The 17,871-nt window shown below is 46.1% G+C and overlaps 1 protein-coding gene across 3 annotated transcripts; it reads left to right on the forward strand.

Moving 5' to 3' along the window:
• Positions 1 to 345: 345 nt before the first annotated feature.
• TNFAIP2 (TNF alpha induced protein 2) lies at positions 346 to 17,607 on the forward strand. 3 transcript variants are annotated; one of them, XM_061464059.1, is made up of 13 exons: positions 465 to 483; positions 5,822 to 5,909; positions 7,033 to 7,384; positions 9,150 to 9,777; positions 10,972 to 11,086; positions 12,290 to 12,415; positions 13,250 to 13,350; positions 13,440 to 13,538; positions 13,737 to 13,860; positions 14,872 to 14,994; positions 15,879 to 16,034; positions 16,506 to 16,627; positions 17,051 to 17,607. In XM_061464059.1, the coding sequence occupies exons 3-13, from the start codon at positions 7,045 to 7,047 to the stop codon at positions 17,190 to 17,192; spliced, it is 2,076 nt and encodes a 691-aa protein (XP_061320043.1). In that variant the 5' UTR covers positions 465 to 483; positions 5,822 to 5,909; positions 7,033 to 7,044; the 3' UTR covers positions 17,193 to 17,607. The 3 variants fall into 3 exon arrangements, with proteins under 3 accessions (XP_061320042.1, XP_061320043.1, XP_061320045.1); XM_061464058.1 differs by lacking the exon at positions 5,822 to 5,909 and having other exon boundaries at positions 346 to 483; XM_061464061.1 differs by lacking the exons at positions 465 to 483; positions 5,822 to 5,909 and adding an exon at positions 2,419 to 2,437.
• The last annotated feature ends 264 nt before the right edge of the window (positions 17,608 to 17,871 follow it).

Here is a 17,871-nt window from a genome sequence, read left to right on the forward strand (position 1 = left end):
TGGGTCCCCAATACAGACACTGAAGGCTGTGCTTTCAGGCACACACCTCACCTCTGCCAGCCAGTAGCAATTCCCCGATCAGGGAGTAGAGCTCTTGGAGGCAGCTGCTCCCTCCCTCCCTAACGGTGGGTTTCCAAGGCTGCAGTGGCACACATGGCGCATACAACCCCTCGGGGCAGTGAGGCCAGGGTACCCCATCCACCATGCCCTCAGCACACCACGCTGCGGCTCAGATACCCGCAGGGACCCGGCGCCACGCCGGGGCCAGCCGCCCCCCTCGCCGTAACTCTTCCCCGTCGGAGGGGATTTCTCGCTCCCGTCTGGCTCTCGCCGCTCTCGGAGGGGAGGTGCACCGGAGTGACCCGTACACCGGGTCTCCGATCTCCGCCTCCGAGCCCTCCCTTATAGGGGCCGCCCGGGACTGCCGGCGCAGACGCCGCGCAGACGCCCCGTGCCCGCCGCCCGCCCGGGAGCCGCAGCACAGTAAGTCCGTAGCGCCGCTTGTCCGTGCTGCGGGGCTCGGCGCTTTCCCCTTCCCCTTAGCGCTGGAGTCTGTCCCGGTTCTCCCGCGCCTCTGCCGCCCTCCCAGCTCGCTTGTCGCAAGGCTTGTTGAAGGTTCTCTGTTGTCTCCGAGGGAGGGGACAGGTCGGTGGTAGGTGTTTAAGGGGTGCATTCATGGACAAAGTGACGGATTTCAGACCCACTTCGTAATAATCAGAATAGAGACTAAATGAAACTGCTGCAAGAAGGATCGCAGCTCCAGAGACATCCCGGGGCTGGGGACTGCTAGGATATTTGTCTGCGTTGTGATGGCTGGGTCGGATTTCTGTTGCTCATCCCCCAGATTTCAGGGCATAAAACACAGGCTGTGAGCAGTGATTCCTGTTACCGCCATCCTCTTCCCCAAAATCCCGACATAGGATCACCAAAGCATCCTAAACCCAGATCAGGCACTGGGATCTAGATTCAGCGTGGCACTTCCTGCCCCCTCCTCTTTGTCTCTGTTCAAGAAGGCAGTGTTTTTCTTCCCAGATAGCAGGAAAACAATTGGATTATGTTCACTCAGCATGATTGCACCAGAAAACACACCATTTAAGTGCTTGGACCCTGTATGGCCCCAGGCAGACCCTGTGCCCTGCATCCTGCCAGGGTCAATGTGTTGAGCTGGCACAGTTCTGCATTGCCATATTTGCCACGTTGTGACTTCTTTTTTTTTGCCAAGTCAGGGAAGCCCCACTGCCTCTAGGACCTGCCTTTTCCCAGAGCACTAAAGAGCCCGTTGAAATTCCCTCCTATCCTTTGGCAGCCACCCCACATCCACTGCACCAACTCCTCAGGCACAAGTTGAAAAGTTCAACCTCAGGTTAGGATCCTTGGTGTGTTTGAAGTACGATTTCTTCTTGAGGCTGCTGCAAAGTAAGGAAGGAACTTACTATGACTGGAGCATGTTGCTCCTCTAGAAGCCACGGTGCCTCACCAACACACCCAAGTTCAGAGCAGAAAACCTGAAGGAACAGTCATTCTCCAAAGCGTTCAATTGCTTGCCCCTGCTGAGGGACTTCGAGGCTTGCCAGTTCCTAAAAAGCCAATCAAACTGGAGCAGAGAGCTCAGAAAAATCAGGTCTGGGCTTGCTTCTGTCACCCTCTCTGGAAGGAGAGGCCTGGAAAGCCAAAGAGTCTGAAGATGCTGGCAGAGGCTTCCAGGGAGTTTGTGTATCTCCTCAGCCACTGTTAGCTCTAACACTGAACTTTGCAAACTCCAGGCCTGAATGCAGGATTTGGCTTATTTTGTTATGAAAACAAAATCCTAGACAGCCACAGCTGGGTTCTCATTTAGTAGCGGAAGTTTACAATAACATTGCTCGGATTTGAAGCAAGTAGAAAAATAAACATAATGAGCTGCATTTTCTCTGCTTTTCCCCAGTTACAATATATATATGTGTAACTTTCTGTTTTGCTGTTTGAAAACTTCTCTCTAACAACAGGAGACACTGGTTTACAAGACTGTTTCCAGTTATGGGAAGACAAATTCCCATTTAAAAACGACTGAGGCACCATGTAGCTGTATCTACTCTGTTCCCCTATCATGTAAGATGGTAACATGGTTTAATGCTGGTTTAAAGTGTCTCACACCAAGTGAGATGCCCTGGGGTCCTTTGCCTGGTCTACTACTGCCATTCCCGTAAGTCCCTTTGGTCCCCCATCATCCTCAGCCCCATGGGAGTCCCTGGCCCATGGATTGAATCCCCTAGGAAGGCTCTACTCCTGCCCTGACTTCTTTACTGGTGACACAGGTTTTGTTTCCCCTCAGCTTCTGACCCCATTAAGAGCGGAACTTGGTCACCATCAGGATGGTGCTGGACTACGCAGGGTTGTGGGTGTCCATAAGGGTATGTGGACAGGACCCTGGACTTGACCAGCACAGTAAAATTTCAAGGTGAGGGTGTTGGTGGAGCTTGTCTATGGAATGTGATTTCTCAGGCAGAGCCAAGTGGGAGCCTCTGTATTCACAGTATCTCCTTTCAGTACCCAAACCAGCTGATGAAAATTCACAGGAAAAACACAGCTTGCAGAGATTGGTGATGGCATCTCCATAGAGATTGCTTTGATTAGGAGATTTTTTTTAGGTGTCCGAGCTTAGTCCAAAGTACACTAAACTCAGACTTGCCGCACTGCTTTACTGCCTGCAAAGACGGTTTGACCTGGTGTGATTTTCTTATGTGGGCAGGAGTAACCCCATTTCCACAGGAAAGGGGGGGAGAAAAGGCTGATGCAGAGATGAACTTAGCCAAATAACTCTGGATACCTGCGAGTGTGTGGGAGAGTGGGGGATTTCCACTAAAATGAGACATAAATCCTTGTGATGTGGTATGTCAGCAGGCTGGAGAGGACAAGAATCCAAACAAATGATTATTAATGCTGGCAGCAGCTCAGGAAAAAGCTCAGCAAAACATTTAAGAACAGGGGTAATCAGTAAATCTCTTCCCCTGAGTGCTCTCTGTCACTGTATGAGCCACCTCTTGCAAATGAGCTCATCCCGTAAGTGTGCGGCATGAAAGATGTTTCCTTTGAGGAGGAAAAGGAGAAAAGGGAAGCAGCTGTGGCCAGAGTCTAGGTTGTGTCCTGCAACGTGGCTCTGCTCCAGGGATTTCCCTCACCCTTGCAGTCCACCCTGGAAAAAACTCCATCCCGGGGATACGCACTGTGGTCAGCACCGTGCGGAGAGCTTGCTGCATCCCTCTCCAGACACACCATCAGTCAGCAGCACTGCTGTCTAAATGGTACAGAGCTCTGGATAGATGCTATGCATGCTGTGCTCCTCTTCTGGTTGGAAACCACAATCTGAATATACTACGTCAAATATAATTTGAGCTAAAGATTCCCCTGGCATAGACTATAGTGCCACATAATAATGAGTATGATGATGATAACAGTAATTAACAGCAAGTTAGTAATAATAGTGAGTTGGGATCTATGTCAAGTCTTGACCTTAAACCACTGGATTTCCCAAGATTTGAGCTTGAGTTGTGTGCCTGAGAAATTCTTTGGCATTTCCCAAAGTGTTAACTGATAAAACAATTAGGAACCTGCTGAAGTTTCAACAAGCTTTGATGTGTGAGCAGAGCACAGGTATACAGGAGCAGTCTGTGGCCGTGCAAGCCGAAGCCAAGCTCCTGGTGTGTCCCATCTGCTGCAGCAGGCTGGAGCAGGTGCTGATGGGGGCACAAGGAGCAGTGCTGGCACACCATCTCCTGCCTGTGGCCTCCAGCCATAACCAGTGCCACTTCCTTTTAGCTGAGTGTTTCTTGGAGAAAGTGGGGAGGTTTTGTTAAGAAAGCTTCTTATAGGCAGTTTCTATTAGGCGTTTCTTACAGTAAGTGCTTGGCCATCTAATGATAAAGAGAAGAGACGGAGGCAGAGTTTTTGGTACTACTTGCCGGAAGGGACAGAGGCTGCATTTCAAGGCAGAGCTGGGGTTTGCTGGTATTTCCTGTTGCAGATACTTCCTGATGTAGATACAAACATATAGAAACCAGCAGTGGCACACCCATAAATGCTGGGCAAGTGTTCAAGCTGGCCAAATGTGAGTGAGCATGGCCACTGCACCAATGGCAGATACTGCATTGACAGCCTTACTCAGATGCTTAATTCCTTCAGTGTTTATTAGCTCGAGATAAAAATCACACCCTGACACACCAAAATTGCCAACAGTTCCTATGCTGTTCATCTGGACAAAGTTCTGCCAGCCATTAAAAACTAGATTTCTAACCAACTTAATCATTCCCATACGGACTATTTTATTTGTAATGTCATTTCAATGGTTTTCAAATATACATGATATTCATCTTTGTATTGAAGAAGAAACAAAACCATTCTGAAATTCACCTTTCTGATCATCATTCTTCAAAACAAAAAACTCTGGAAGTTGTCTTTGGATATAAGAAAGGGAGAGGTACTTTCTTTGATGAGAGAAAAAGAAAGAACAACAAATGCTTTGTTTGGAATAATAGGAGAGAGAGAAAGGACTCAGCTGAGTCTGTGCCTGAACAAGCAGGAAGGAAGGGATTTGGCAGAATGAATCTAAACACACCATCATACTGTGAAATACAAACAAGGAAAATAGTCCTCCAAAAATTAGGGAAGTCCCAAACACTTAGAGCGCATCTCTGTTGCTATGGTATTTTTTGTAATGGAAATGTAACAAAAAGAATCTCTTTTCCACCATTTTTAGGATTATAGTGGGGCATCCTGACTAGAATAGCTGGCGTGAAACGTGGTGTTTCATCTCTCCTTTCCTCCCTCTCCAGTAAGTGTGCTACGGGAAGGAGCATAGCTTCAGCCCTGGCTCAGTGCCACTGGGCAGCTCTGGTGCCCGGCCCCCCTTTGCTCACCCACATCACCGGCCCCACAGCCCTGGAGCACAGCGCTCTGACAGCCACCACTGTCACACTCAGCCACGGGAGCACCTTAGGTTTAGCTTCACACTTTGCCCCAGATCACGTATTTAGCTGAGAGCCAGCCCGGTCGTACACACACCCACACCCGTCCTTCTCCTGCCTAAATGAGTTTTAATCTTCACTGTGTTTTAAAAGCAGTAGCATTACTAATCCTGAGCATGACCTGGCAGCCAAAACAGAGAGAAGGAAAGCTTTCAGCAGTGCCAGGCTCTAACTGCTCTGTATACCACCCTGCTGCTACCACTAACTTGTTGCTTCAAAGGCCTCCAAGCTGCTAGGAGCCAGCAGGAGGAATTGCAATTAAAACAAAAAACCCACAGTCTTCGAACAAGTTTCCTCAGAAATAAGTATCAAAGTCTGTATCAGCATGATACGTAGCAACAGGGTAAACTTAACAAGGGTATTTGAAGATCACCACATTGTGGCCTGATAAGTGAAGTGAAATTCCTCCTTTATTCAAAACCTAATTCCTCTGCCTTATGCAGTGCAGGTAAGCCAAAACTTGCCTGAGAGTTCTTCGTACAAAAGTACACTGGTCTCCTAGAAAGTCAATTAAAAAAAGTGTTGTTAGAACAAGGATTGGAAACTATGAGTCCCTTTATTTATTTAAAATATTTATATAATTATTACGTAGATTAATATAATTATGCAAATAAATCTATAGCAATATATTAAATTCTATAAGTACCTGAAGAATTCTAAATACAAACTCCAACAATGTGTTTTTACAATAACAAATGGCCACCATTAATTATTTGTAGCACAGGAGCATTAGTGGTAGAGCAGGATTCTAGCAGGATAACATCTGTTTAAACAAGGCTAAACCACCCTGATCTTCATGCCTTTTTCTATTTCCCCGTCAGCCAGGCAAGGACTGCTCTGAACATACATGCAGCAGCCCTGGTCACTCGCATCAGTTTCATTTAGCAGCTCTGGGAAAAATCCAGTCTGGTTAGCACCTGCTTATCAGAACCTTCCCCCTCCTTTACCCCGTTGCACTAGCATTTCTTTCTGCCCAAGCCCCACATTTCAACATAAAGAGACGGGGAAATAATTGCTGCTGGGTATTTGAAAACACTCATCAAGTCACGCTGAAGTTGCCTTGTCTTGGAATGCCATAGTCACCCTGGGACCATTCTGAAAATGAGGTAATGTAGAATGTTAGTGGATTTGAAGGGTCTGAATATGTCCCTGAGCTTTTGTCTGCTGCTTTAGTGATGCGGAGAGCATGTAGAGCATTGAAGCTGGGATTTTGGGGCCTAAAGTGATAAGTCTCCTAATGCTCATATCAGGAGATACTGCTGTGCTTCCCACACTCCCATCCTTTCGACCACGTTGTTCACATCCCCAGTGTTTCTGAACTCTCAGTCACCTTCCCTGTGAGCTCTCCTCAATAAAGCTAAGAATTTTATTAGTGACTTAAATGGGGACATAGTTAAACCAGCAGGACTTTTGCTCAGCAAAGACTGATGCATAACTGGCTTGTCAGGCCCATCTCATATTCATGCTGTACTTGCAAACTCAGTGTGCAATAAGCTACATGGATGCTTCCAGAAACAGCTGCAGCCAGATGAGCAGAGACCAGCAAAAACAGGCCCTGAGGAAGGTGGGAATTGATCCCAATGCCATATAAAGCACATAAAGGGAGTTTTGTGGTTGCTTTGAATAGGCACAGGATGCTTGTCCCACCCTCCCACATCATTCATGTGCAGCATTCATGCTCATGTCTGTACTCCCACAGCATCCCATGAGAGAACCCTTCTCTCCTGTACCTGGACAATCTCAAGATCTCAAATCAGACCATCTGAGTCATCCTGAAAATCACTCACTGATTTGCTCTAAGTTATTTATTAGACCAGAGAGCTGCTTCTATCCTCTCAGTTACCCGAGGTGATGTTGCTCAGAGACTTTTCCTGCCGAGCTGTGCTCATATCAGATGTGTGTAGCACTGCCCACACATGGACACCTCATTCCAGAATTAATTTTATTAATGGGAATACACTTTGCCACATTGTGTCGTGGTATTTTTCATGCCAACTGTTATAACCTGACCAGTTCTTTCTGAAACTTACAGGCTAAAAGGAAAATGATGAAAATGTTACCTTTTTTCCAAGATGGTCCCATTGGAATGTGCAGTGGATCAGAGGGTTGCATTGGTGAAAACAATCAGCTTGAAAACCCTTCGACATCAGTAGCTAAGCAAATCCCTGCCTGTCCTGAACCTTCTGGAGACAACATCTGGTCCAGGGACCAGGAGAAGATGAGCGAAAAGCCAGAGGGAGCCTACAGATCCTCACGTGCATCTTCCATTGCGAGCAATGGGAGCTGCACCTCTGCTGGCGACAGTCCTGAAAAGGGGAAGAAAGGAATAAAGGAAATCTTTACAAATGCATTTAAGAAAATTAAAAAGATCAAGACACCCAGTGGTAAGTGCTCCTTAATCTTCCTTACACCACCTCATAGGCCATAGTTCCTTCTACAGGGACTGCACAAGGTGGAAAATTGTCCTCTTGAGAAACAAGGGGACCAACAGATTGAAGTGACTTGCCAAGGAGCCTTGGGAAACATGGGCTGAGGGAGACCTCAGGTCCTAAGTTTTTGCTACCAAGGGCATACTCCCTGAGGAACTGCCAGTTTGTGTGGTTTCTGTCCAAAACAGAACTTAGTTCTACTTCTCATGGTGACACAGAGATCTGTGGGTGGGCAAGAAACCAAAACACAGCTCTCTGTTCTGTTCCTCCATGAAACCACCACCCCGTGAAATCTCCTTTTTCCCCAAGGCAGCAGTGAGTGGTGTGCGCAGGTCTTTCTCAGGGCTGATACATGAACATACAGTTCCTCCAGTCACAATACCTGCTCAGAGAAACCCAGAACTGCAGAGGAAAGTGCCCCTTGGCACTTCCAAGGCTCACCTACCATCTCAGATGACATATGTCATTACCTGGTTCATAAACTTCATGAGCTGTACCTTGAATTTGCTCAACTAAAGAAACAAGTCTACTGAAAACAGGCTCTTTGTGCCTTTCTTCTTACTGCTACACTGCCCTATTCCCAATGTCTTTTTTGAAATAAAGCAACCAGAATTGCAGAAAATGTTCCAGATGAGATACCGCCACTGCCTGGTACAATATGTTACCGTTTTCCTGTCTCAGCTGGTTGTTCTTCACTGTACACATCCTGGGGTCATATATAACATTTTCACCATCATCTCTCAATAATGATTTACTAATTCTCCAGGCATGTCTCTTCTTCCTCCATCTCAAGATGATTCACATCCAGCTTGCAGCAAAAATCCTATTTGTTGCCAAGTACCTTTTGTTCTATTGACTTTGTGTCTTATACTTTGTGCTATTAAATTTCAGCCCATTTCCTATTCAAGTTATCTTGCTGTTACTGTATAATGCAGGAACTGTATAATACTAAGCCCTCAGTTTCGATGATGTCTCTGAACTTTGTGTAATTAACAGATGCAAGTAGGGCACTCCCAGCTTTTGTGCCACAGTCTCTGAGGAGAATATGAAGTAAGATGAGTTTCATGAATAATATAAGCTTTCTCCACCCAGAGTTTTTCATAAAAGCCTTACACACCCAACAAAACTTATTTTGGGATATAACTTCTCCAGTTTAACTAATAACTTCTCAGATTGCCCGGTATTGAGAGACTGCAGCTCAAATAAGACAGTTCAATTGTATTTATATCGTGCTAAATGCATCCATCAAAAACATTTCGCAGGTCAGATTGTGCCAGCCTATTTCTGGAAAACCCATGTGATATTTCCTCTAGCACATCTCATTTAGCTACATCTTGCCATCTACGTTTTTTCTAAAGCCATGTTTCCGACTGGAGATCATATTAATGGGAAAGTTGATAACAAATAAATAAATAAATAGAACTTCACAAATCTAAATTTTGGGAACAGTTATAGGTAGCTCATGAATAGCTGTCCATATGTAACACAGTAGTGATGGGTATTCAAATTTCCATTGCCCCAGTTAGAGGCAATCTAGAAAAAAACTCATCTTTAAATAACCAGAAAGGTTTTCTATCTGGTAAAGGAGCCTAAGATCCAGTGTTAGAGAAATATAATAATTTAAAAAAAAAAACCAAACATTCCAGAGCCATAGTTGTTTGTAAAGCAGAAATGTAAACCTTCACTACTGGGTAAAGAAAGGCTGTTCTTTTTTCACCAGTCAAAAAAATCATGGATCTCCTCGAAGAGCAGAAGTTTTGCGAAGCCACTCAGCATCTGATTGTGCTGCAGAAGAGCCTGTCCAGCAAAAGTGAGGAGGGACTGAGCACCAGCCAGCAAGATGTCGAGTCCATCTACGAAGTTCTGAATTATAAAGTCTTCAGCATCTTGAAAGACTCCATACTGCTAGCAAAAACAAACCCAGAACTGCTGCAGCAGGCAGTAGAGGCACTGAAAGAGCAGGAGAAAGAAGATCAGAACTACACATCAGAGAATCCACCTGACCAAAACATGCCATTTAGACCTAGAAAATGGAAAGAGCTTTGGATGGCTGCAGTAAAGGAGTCAGTAGAGACTCGAATGAAAGACACAAGCCGTACTCCTAGAACTGAGAACCTCTCTGCAGTTGGCCAGAATCTCCTGCATATGGGAAAGACAATGAAAGAAGATTTGATAGTGGTTGTGAAGTACATAAAACAGCTTTATCCTCCTGAGTTTAATGTGTTCAGCATATATGCAGAACTCTACCACAATTATTTTGCCTCCCAGACAAAAAAAAGTGCGGAATCTCATCTGGAAGACAAGGACGTTTATCTTCTCCTGTCATGGGTGCACAATTTTTATCCAAAGTAAGTAAAGCTTTTACACATTCTTATCCTTGGTGATCAATGCAGGTTCGCTGGCTGCAAAACCAGGCATTTTCTTGATTTATGAATTGGTATCACTGCAATGCAATCTGGCACCTGGCTAGATTTTAGTGCTGTTGTGCTGATGTACAGTAGCTGGCCAGGACAGCCAGAAGGGACACACTCAAGGCTGCTAGCCTGTAAACTAAGGGCCGATCTCACCAGTCGGGCCTCTGGGCAACAGACAGACACAGATGTTTAGGGCTTCATTTGTTGGGTAAATTGAGCAGGTTTGCTGCCCTGAGCTCCATTTCTGCTGAAGTCATTCTTGGAAAAATTGAAAATTTCAGCCCTCTGGACCAGAGGACAGCCAATAAATCGAACAACCTGAGATCCAGTTATCCTGGGCATGGAGGATGTTGCTTAAATGTTACCTACTGTTTATGCTCTCCTCCTGGTTAGGAGACCAAAGAGTGTACCCCTGTAAGAGGACGTCTTCAGCCAAGGGTCGCCCTTCATCCTCACAATCCCTGTCAGCTATCAAACTGAAAATATTCCTTGTTGTGGCTTATAGTACTGGATGGAGAATTGAGAGCTCTCATTCTTAGGTGACAAACAGTAAATACACCAGCAATGTTTCTTCTGCTGTTCTAAAGCCATTCAACCTTCACCTCCACTTTTCTTCTTGTGTTTCACTGGTGGAATATAATGAGTCAGTGTTGATCCTGGAAGCCTTCCAGAGCCAGTAGTGTGCTCTAGGTCAAGATACTCAGGCCTGAACCAGTGTGTGTTTGGAAATCAGTGACAGTGAGGAGCAGGGCTGAGCCTGAACAGCACAGCCCAGTGCTGGGGACAGTGGTGGCCTGGGCAGCAGCTGCCTTGCATGGTCTTCCCAGAGGTATCTGCTGAGAGACCACCTCTCTCCACAGCCAGCTTGCTTCAGGTCCCCCATCCCCACCAGTACACAGCAGCTGGTGCTCAGGAGCTGGGCAGAACACGACTGTTACCCAGGGCTGCTCAGGGTCCCACCCACAGCACAGATTCTGCTCCTCTGAGTTCTGCCTGGGCTAAGGACAGTGTACATTTCTATCTTTTTTTTTCACTGATGGACTCGAAAAGTGTTAGTAATTTGCATCAACAGCTGTCTTGGATTACACTGCCCTTGGAAAATGCAATTGTTTGGCTTTTTCATTTCAGAGATATGAGAAAAGATCATGTTTTAGCCAAGGAGTTGGAAAAAGTTCAGCTTGGAAGCCTCTTACCATCAAGTCTGAGCAAAGAGCTTGAAAAGAAATACCTTGACAGAGAAGAGGTGAGAATCTGTTCAGTCCCTCCTCTTCCCATAGCTGCTCCCATGAGACTCCTCAGACGAGTTCCGACTTGTCCTGCACGTACACTCCTCACCTGTGGGCCATACACTCTTCCAAAGAGAAGAAGGAAAAGCAAGAATGCTTTTGTTTCTTTTGGGGGGTCAGGTCAGCTTTCTGCTAGATGGGACTTGCAGAGCAAACTTCTGCTTTGCCCTGGCAGCCATCAGAAAAAAACTGCTCTGTTCTTGCAAACTTTGTGGTAGGAAACTAGGGGGGAAATACAAATCTTTGTGGGTAACTTTCCCATTGTCTGTTAAATTCCCAGAGGGATTTATGCTCCCTCTTGCAGCTGATGAATTCAGGATTCAGCTGATAAATGCAGGTCTGGTGTTGAAAAATCTGTTTCTTTGATGGAGGGTGGCCTGGTCTGCAGAAAATAAGAGTTGCTTTGCTTTTTGGATCACTCTTGCATTAATGGAAACAAGAAGCAGCTATCACGGTATTCCCATAGCTTAGTGCTTTTGTAGTTTTGGGCTGGAATTCCCAGAAAATCAAAAGATAAGTTCCAGGTTTAGCTGTAGCCAGTGATGGTTTGCATATGGGAGAGATGGGTGTGAGGGCTGCAAAGCATGTGAACAAACTTGGAGATCAGAAATGTAGACCAGCCGCCATACATATCATTTCCAAAGCCATGCTGTGTACACACAAGAGGGATCAGAGCGAGAAAATCTGAGAACGTTTTGTTTCACTCTCCAGCACTCACAAGATGTCAGAATTGCTCATGAAAAAGCATTGCAAAACCAGGTCTGCAGATAGCACTGAGTGTGACACACAGGCAATGCATGGCTGGGGGAATTTGGGCTCTGGCACGCATACCGGCCTGCAACCTTCCAACCCACAGCTCCCTTCCCCTGCGCTCCAGATCACCACTGATGTGGCAGGCAGGGGTGTACATCTTCATCTGCATTTCTACCCTGAAATACTCAAATCACTGTCGCATAGGTGGGTATTGTGAGGGAGTTGTCCTTGCTGACATGAAGTGGTCAGTAAGGCGTCTTGCAACAAGGAGCCTGTATTTCTCATCCAGGATTGAGAAAAAAGTATGCTCAGCCAGACAAATAGTGGGTGGGTAGGTAAAACCTGCATAAGGCAGGAGCTGCTACATCTACTTTGTGGTAAACGCTGTTGTTCTTCCTTCCCTAAAGGCTACTATCAAAAATTTGCTGAGCAGATGTTTAGATAAAGAAATCCAAAGGTGGAAAGAAGAAGAAGAACCAGAGAAATTTAATGGGCATTTTCAGAGTGAACTACTAGGAATATTTGTCATCCAGGTAATACAGATATATATTAGAAATAAATAGTTTCATCCTGCACCTATTTATGATTTGAGAACAGCCATGATCAGTGCAAGAAAGCCAAAGGCCAAGTCACATGTGTAGGGCAGTAGTAGAGGTGGGTGGTACAGGGCAGCCCAAGCCCATGGTCTGGCATGATCCTGGTCCACCACATGCTGGAGACAAACTCCTGTATAAGCAAAATGAGCAGGAGATCTGCCTTCATTTTTTCCTGTGCAGTCTCTTTGCACCACCAGATGATGCCAAGCCATCAGACACTGGGCAATGTAGCAGCAGAGAAACAAGAGCCAGCTTTAGCCGAGCGAGGAAGTAGCACGATGCTGTTGCCCTGCTTGCTCCCACTGCCACTGGCAGAGCTGCTCTGAGTGCTCATGCCCTTTCCCCACACCCAGCACTCTCCTCTGGCTGCAGAAGATTAGTAGAGTTATTTTTTTTTAAATAAACATTTAATATTTTGAGGTGGTTGTGCTTAAATTGGTTTTTTAATGCAATGATACGACATTTGTTAAAAAAAAAAAGGCAAAACCCCCAAGTGTCACTTTCCCCACTTCCTTGGCTACTTTATAGACTTTCTTTAACGCATCTTTCTTCTTCACCTCTCTCCCAATCTTAAAATAGGGTTCAAAATTGGCTTGAGCTAACCAAGTAAGTATAGAAGTATAGCTGCTCTGCACGGTCGTTGGCTCAGTTGCAGGGGGTGCAGGAGAGCTGGGTGCAGTTACCGCAGTTAAGGATCTATGCCTTTTCAATCAGTGAACCTGGCCTTTTTGGAGCAGACAGCATTTAAAATTGATCTCTTTTCTTTGTTAGAGTATCTACAGTGGCCAGAAGCGAGCTAAGGACATCAACGCAGCAGTGGGAGAGGAGCTGTCACATCGCCTGTGGAAGGAGCTGCCTGCCTTCCTGAAAAGGTGCAGTAAGGCAGCGTAGGGCGGCAGGGCTGGCAGAGCCACCAAGGGCATTTGCTCATCTGCTTCTTCCCTTTCCATCTCCCCTCCAGCTACAAGGATGCTTTTGAAGATTTTAAGGAGAAAAGCAAGAAGCACAGATACTACAAGCCTATACTGATTGCAAGTGTTAACAACTGCTGGAATTTTAGGTAAGGATCCAAAACGAAAGGCTTTCCTCCTTCCTCCTTATTCTCCTATTCAACAGATAGTGTGATAGAGGTGAGGTACTCCAGGGCGGGCAGAGGAACATCTGTCTGCCTTCAGAGGAAGGTTTGGATACCTCTGAATTTCTCTCTCTCTCTCTTTTGAGGACAGATTATTCTGACCTTGCTGATATTTTCTTCCAGAGACTACACGGAGAAAAACGTGTCAGAAAAGGATGACAGTAGAGCCAATATCCTCAGCACGCTCAGTGACATTGAAAACAGTGGCTTTGACGTGCTGCTTCAGCAGCTGTTTGTCCAGCTGAAGGTACCTTATCCATGCCCCATACCCTTCTGCCCCATGGCTCAGCCTGTGCTAGTTTTAGGCATATTCTTCTGCTGTGCTATCAGTTGACCCAATCTCTGATTCAAATGCAGAAAAGTTCGGAAGGGCTCAGGGCCAGATCACCTCTCAGCATCAGTCCTAACTCACATTGCTGCTAGAAAACTCAGACTCACTTCTTCTTGAGCTGGTCCTCAAGCCTGCAGGCAAAACAAGCACAGCTACATAGAGGTGACAGTACAGACCAACATAAAACATGCTGATCATGTCTAAGATAAGTGCTGCAGGAGAGAGAGTCTCAACCTGCATGTGTTTACATTCCAATCTGTCAGAAGCAATCACAAATGACATGAACTGCAATTATGCAGCTTTGGGCTTCTTCATAAAGGTAGCCTGAAAGGCAGTTCTGGTTTCTTTCTTTTTTAAAGAAAAAAAAATTATTTCTTTTTGCTTTTCTGTTTTTTTTTATATATAACACAAGCTTTTTTAGTTAAGCAAGTGTGGTGGAGGGGAAGGCGTAGGAGTTAGGAATGTTCAGCCACAATCTCTCCTGCTTTTTCTGTAGGGCCTTTTGGAAGGCATGACAAAGTAGTGGTGCTTTTTTTATCATTTTCATATTTATTTACTGTGCCCAAGAAAAATTGTGATTGAAAACACCTCATAATGATTCTTTCTTTTTTTTTTTTCCCCCTGATGGTTACATAAGTCTCTAATCAGGCAAGATAGCGTGCACGAAACATGGAAAATGTGGGGGAAAAACGAAGCATCTTCAATATGAGCCTTTCAAGCTCTCAGTCATTTTCATCATGAGGAACAAAGAAAGAGGCACAAACCCAACACAGCCCTCTTTTCCCCTGCCCCCATAGGTCATCGTCACCACATCCCTGCACAGGACTGCACACTGAACTGTCACTGTGTAGGATATTGTACATATAGAAATGTTAAATATGCATAGAATTTGCTTTGAGGGAACTAAGCAGATTTTCCTCTTTTCAGCCAATTTATAAGAAGTTTACAGAAAATAAGTGGGACTCCAGCAATGAAATTATGAATGAGATCATTAAAACCACCAGCAAACATATTTCAGACTTCAAGACCCTAAAGGACCCTTTCTACCACGTAAGTCCAAGAGAAATATTGGAGGGATTCTGGGGTGCTGAGGCTGCGTATTCAGCTCTGATCCTCTGGGACTCGAGTTGCCTTGACCTACATTAGCTGATGAACTGGCCTGGCATCAGAGAGCCCTCTCAGAGAAGTTTCTCATCTGCATGAAGTTTATCTATTTATGAAGATTAGCCATATAAATATTACTCTTCAACAGAGGCAGACTCCTATAGCTCTGCTGTGGTGTTTGCAGAGAAACCCACCCCTGCTGTAGAGAAAGTGCTTTAGGGACCACTCAAAATACAGCTTTATTTATGTGTGGGTTTGGTTATCCATGTTGAAACACAGATGCAATTGCATGGTTCTGTCTCATGGCTCCTTTGATTGCCCTAAGGACTGGAGAAGATGGATACAACTGGGAAAAGTCCCACCTAACTGATTCACAACCACCTCTTCAATGATGCTGCAGTATATATGAAACATCACTATATAAAAAAAACTCGTTGATTTCCTGCCTTTGTCTTCTTAGTAGCTGAAACAAAATTACAATGTTTTGTGTGTTAGAAAAAGGAACAGGAGGAGCAGCATGAATTCCTGTTTCTCTGGTGTACTGTTATTTCTCCAGCACATGAAGATCTCTTCTATGCTTTAAACACTTCCCAGAAGGAAGCAAGATTCGGAAATTCCCACACTTCATTAGTTTGAGTACAAAGAAATTCTTGGCATCTAGGATGTTGCATACCAGTAATGGGGAGGTTGGCAACCAGCATGATTCCATGATTAGCAGCAGGCATTTTTGTGGGGCAAGTCTTACAGCACCCAAACCATTTCTGTCCTCTATCCACACTGTTTTCCACAAGCAAAAGTGGATGGATGATCCCCGTTCTCCTTCCCAACAGGCTATCATCGAGAAGGTCCATGCCCACTTGGTTAAAGCATACATTGTGAGGCTGCTGAAGAGGAAAGTCAGCCTGAAAGGCACAGCACAACAGCAAAACTTGGCCCAACACATCTCCAAGAATGCTGCTGACCTGGAAGCCTTCTGCACCAGCAATGTACGTGAGTGTACTGTGAACACAATGGCATGGGGCATGATATACTGAAAAACAGGAAAACAAGTTTTCTGGGGCTTCTTGTTAACCTTTCCAAATCAGCTTAATTTCCTGGAAGGCAGAAAGAGGTGTCCAAGTGCCTGCCCGCAGGAAGGGTCCCCTGCCACCAGCCTGCCCCTCCCCAGATGGAGAGCCGTGATTTCATCCTCCTTTGTCCCATAGGCAGTGGTTTCCTTTCAAAGGTTTATATTATAACATGGTCAGATGATTTAGCTAATCTCTGGTTTCAGTGCAGCTTGCATGGGGTCTGGGTTTTGACTCTTCACCCTCACCCTTTATATTCCTTGTTCTACTGCTTTTAGGTCTGGCAGGGGCTGGAACAGACCCTAGGAAACAGCTTCAGAAGCCAGCTCCTGGGCTGGGTGGAAGTTTGTACTTCTGCGGTGCCCTACTGACCTCTTTCTCTTCTGGCAGGGCTCTCAAGCCACGTGGCTGAATTCAGCACTCCCCAGACTGGCTGAAATAATCCGACTTCAGGATTTAGGTGCTATTAAAATTGAAGTTGCGACACTCGCCAGCACGTACCCAGATATCCGGTAAGAGACAGTGAAACAGATTTGCGAGCACACTGATGGAATTTTAGTTGAGCTGGGAAACAATGGAATACAAGTATAGGTGAGGTTCATATAGCCTGAGTCTATAAAAATGGGTGGGGGCTGTCTGCCAGGCTGTGGCAATCCCAGTGCCATCGGACAACAAAATAATCCCTTTTAAAAAGCCGATTTTAATAGTCCAGATTCTGCCCTGATTTTGTGCTTTGCCTTGGAGATTCCCTACCCTACCCCAAACCTCCCTGGACAGTGCTGTGTCCCATGTAGGACTGCCAGATGCTGAGATGGCATCCATCAGACACCTTAGCACCCACTGTGGGGTGGGGTGGGGGCCACATCCTGGTGCAAGGGTCCCATCATGCAGAGATCTGCAGGATGAGATAACACCTGCCTGTTTCTCTTCCACAGCAAAAGGCACCTGGAAGCATTCCTGTACATCAAAGCCAACTTGTCTCGCAGTGAACTCAAAAGCATCCTGGGCTACTTGGCAGACAGCACGGCATCCCTGCTGCCCAAGGCCCCCCTCTTCTCCGACATAAACGTGTCCTAGACCAAGGCACTCCTTGGCACCCCTTGTGCTGGACTGTTGGCTGAGCCAGGGATGGAGACTGTCCCCTGGGGTGATGCACAGGGCACACTGCCACCTTTTCCTACGGAAAGTGCCATGTCCTTATCTGCTGCTCAGCACTTGCATGGGAATCACTGTCCCCATGCGGGGCCCAGAAGAGGATGCACCTGCAGGAGGAGCAGTGCCCACAAGAAGCAGGGCTGCCCCTTGCACCAGTCATGGACTCCACCAAGGACTCCCTGGTGCAACCATGTTCTCTGTCTGGACACTGCTCTGGTGCTCTGACCTCTGTCTACCTCACAGGGTCTGTGAAGGCCATGTTGCTGGCTCCTCAGCTAACCCAGACCAAGCAGGCACCTCCTATGTAGCTTTTTATATTTGAAGGGAACAGAGGGAAACAGAAGCCAAATTTAGAGATGTTGGAGAAGTCCCATGTGAACATGCCTGTACCCCATCTGCCTTCCTCTGAGCTGGGCAAGGGCTGCTGCATTAGGGTGATGTCCCATCAGGAACCAGGTTTCAGGTCAGGAGGAGCTGTTGCTCAGCCACAGCAGGACTCCTGCTGTCCCATTGTGCTGTAGGACCCCAGACCTCCAGACCTGTGGTTTGGAGTGGCCCCAGCTGCACACTCTGCCCCACTGTACAGGGGCACTGGAGTTTC

The sequence above is a fragment of the Pezoporus flaviventris genome, unplaced genomic scaffold (genome assembly GCF_033815535.1).
Source record: "Pezoporus flaviventris isolate CSIRO_AGI_PZ_B2104156 unplaced genomic scaffold, CSIRO_AGI_Pfla_v1 ptg000036l, whole genome shotgun sequence".
In the NCBI taxonomy this organism is placed as follows: domain Eukaryota; kingdom Metazoa; phylum Chordata; class Aves; order Psittaciformes; family Psittacidae; genus Pezoporus; species Pezoporus flaviventris.